Consider the following 1,452-nt stretch of genomic DNA (forward strand, 5'->3'; position numbering starts at 1 on the left):
ATATTATGATGATTATACATTGGGTTTATCATCTCTTGATATCCTATCTGGACACATCTCTTTATCAACCTTCTTCCTATTAGCCTCTGCTTCTTCGAATGTGTCTATCTCATTCGATTTGGACTTCTCCAGGAATGTCATTACTGTCTTGAATCTACAATACGTAAACATGATATCAATAATAATAATAAAGCGAATAGTAGTTATAGTAATTACTACTACCAGTAATGATGATTATGATTATGATATTACCTAAAGTCAGTATTATCAGCCATAATCTTAACTTGTATATGATCAAATACAGCAAGAGTTATCTTAGACTTATCATTAACAGCAATCATCTTATCCTCATCACATATCCATTCATCATCATCTTTATTATTATCATCCAATTTACATACCCCATCAATACCATATCTAGGTACTACAACCTGTAGACTACCCCCTCCTCGTAGTCCTCCTATTCTTGCTCTAACACGAGTGATAACAGCATCCGCTGTACATGGACCATTCTTATTAAAGTATCTGCATATAATCATCATCATCATAGTAATACAACTGCTACTGCTGCTGCTGTTGCTGTTGTTGTTTATTAATATTAATATTATTACAGATAAGTATGTAACTCGGCAGATGCTCTTCCTGCAAACTGTGCATTACGATGTCTAAAGTTAATCTTATCACATTGCTCAGTAACAGCAGTCTTGTCATTAAGTTGTGGTGGTAGTGGTCTAATACCCAAGGAGGCCATTAATAGACGATGAACCTGATAACAACACCAACAATAATAATCATTATTAGGTATTACTATTTAGTAGTCATGACTAAATAGTATTATTATTATTACTAGAATATCAGCATAACGTCTAATAGGACTAGTAAAGTGGGTATATAAACCCATTGCCAGACCATAATGTGAGAACATACCATTCTCAACTTCACCAGTACAGAAATACCTAATAATAACAACAATAATAATGATGATGATGAATATGATTATTATTAGTATATTATTATTCATACTGTGCTTGATTCATCGTCCTGGTAGTCATTATCCTCACTAACCTATTGAAGTAAGGATCATCCTTCTTATTACATACTGTATTAAGGCTTCTAGATAACTCTCTATTACTACCAAACTGGAATCCCTTTACACCTAATATCATAATCATTATTATTACAACTACTACCAACATCGCTATCATAGCAACTAATACCTTGCTTCTCAAGTAATGATCTTAATGATTTCAATTGCTGTTCTTTTGGAGGTGGATGACGACGAAGGACACTATTACTAGGGAAATGCTGAGTATACAACAACAAGAAGAGTAGCAGATGAAGATATATATTATTGTTATTATTGTTACCTTTAATATTTGTTCAGCTACTGATGTATTAGCTAATAACATGAATTCCTCAACAAGTCTATTGGTATCCTTCATAGTATACTCA

General features: G+C 32.8%; 1 protein-coding gene across 1 annotated transcript; it reads right to left on the bottom strand.

Annotated features, from left to right (window-relative positions):
- Nucleotides 1-12: 12 nt before the first annotated feature.
- Pmar_PMAR014042 (mitotic control protein dis3, putative) lies at nucleotides 13-1,305 on the bottom strand (the record flags this gene model as incomplete). Its single annotated transcript, XM_002768843.1, has 6 exons — nucleotides 13-154; nucleotides 253-525; nucleotides 612-766; nucleotides 848-956; nucleotides 1,024-1,156; nucleotides 1,218-1,305. Coding segments are annotated over 6 exons (900 nt in total), but the record flags the coding sequence as incomplete, so codon positions are not given.
- Between the last annotated feature and the right edge of the window lie 147 nt (nucleotides 1,306-1,452).

This window comes from Perkinsus marinus (assembly GCF_000006405.1).
Source record: "Perkinsus marinus ATCC 50983 genomic scaffold scf_1104296967030, whole genome shotgun sequence".
NCBI classification, from domain to species: Eukaryota; Perkinsozoa; order Perkinsida; family Perkinsidae; genus Perkinsus; species Perkinsus marinus.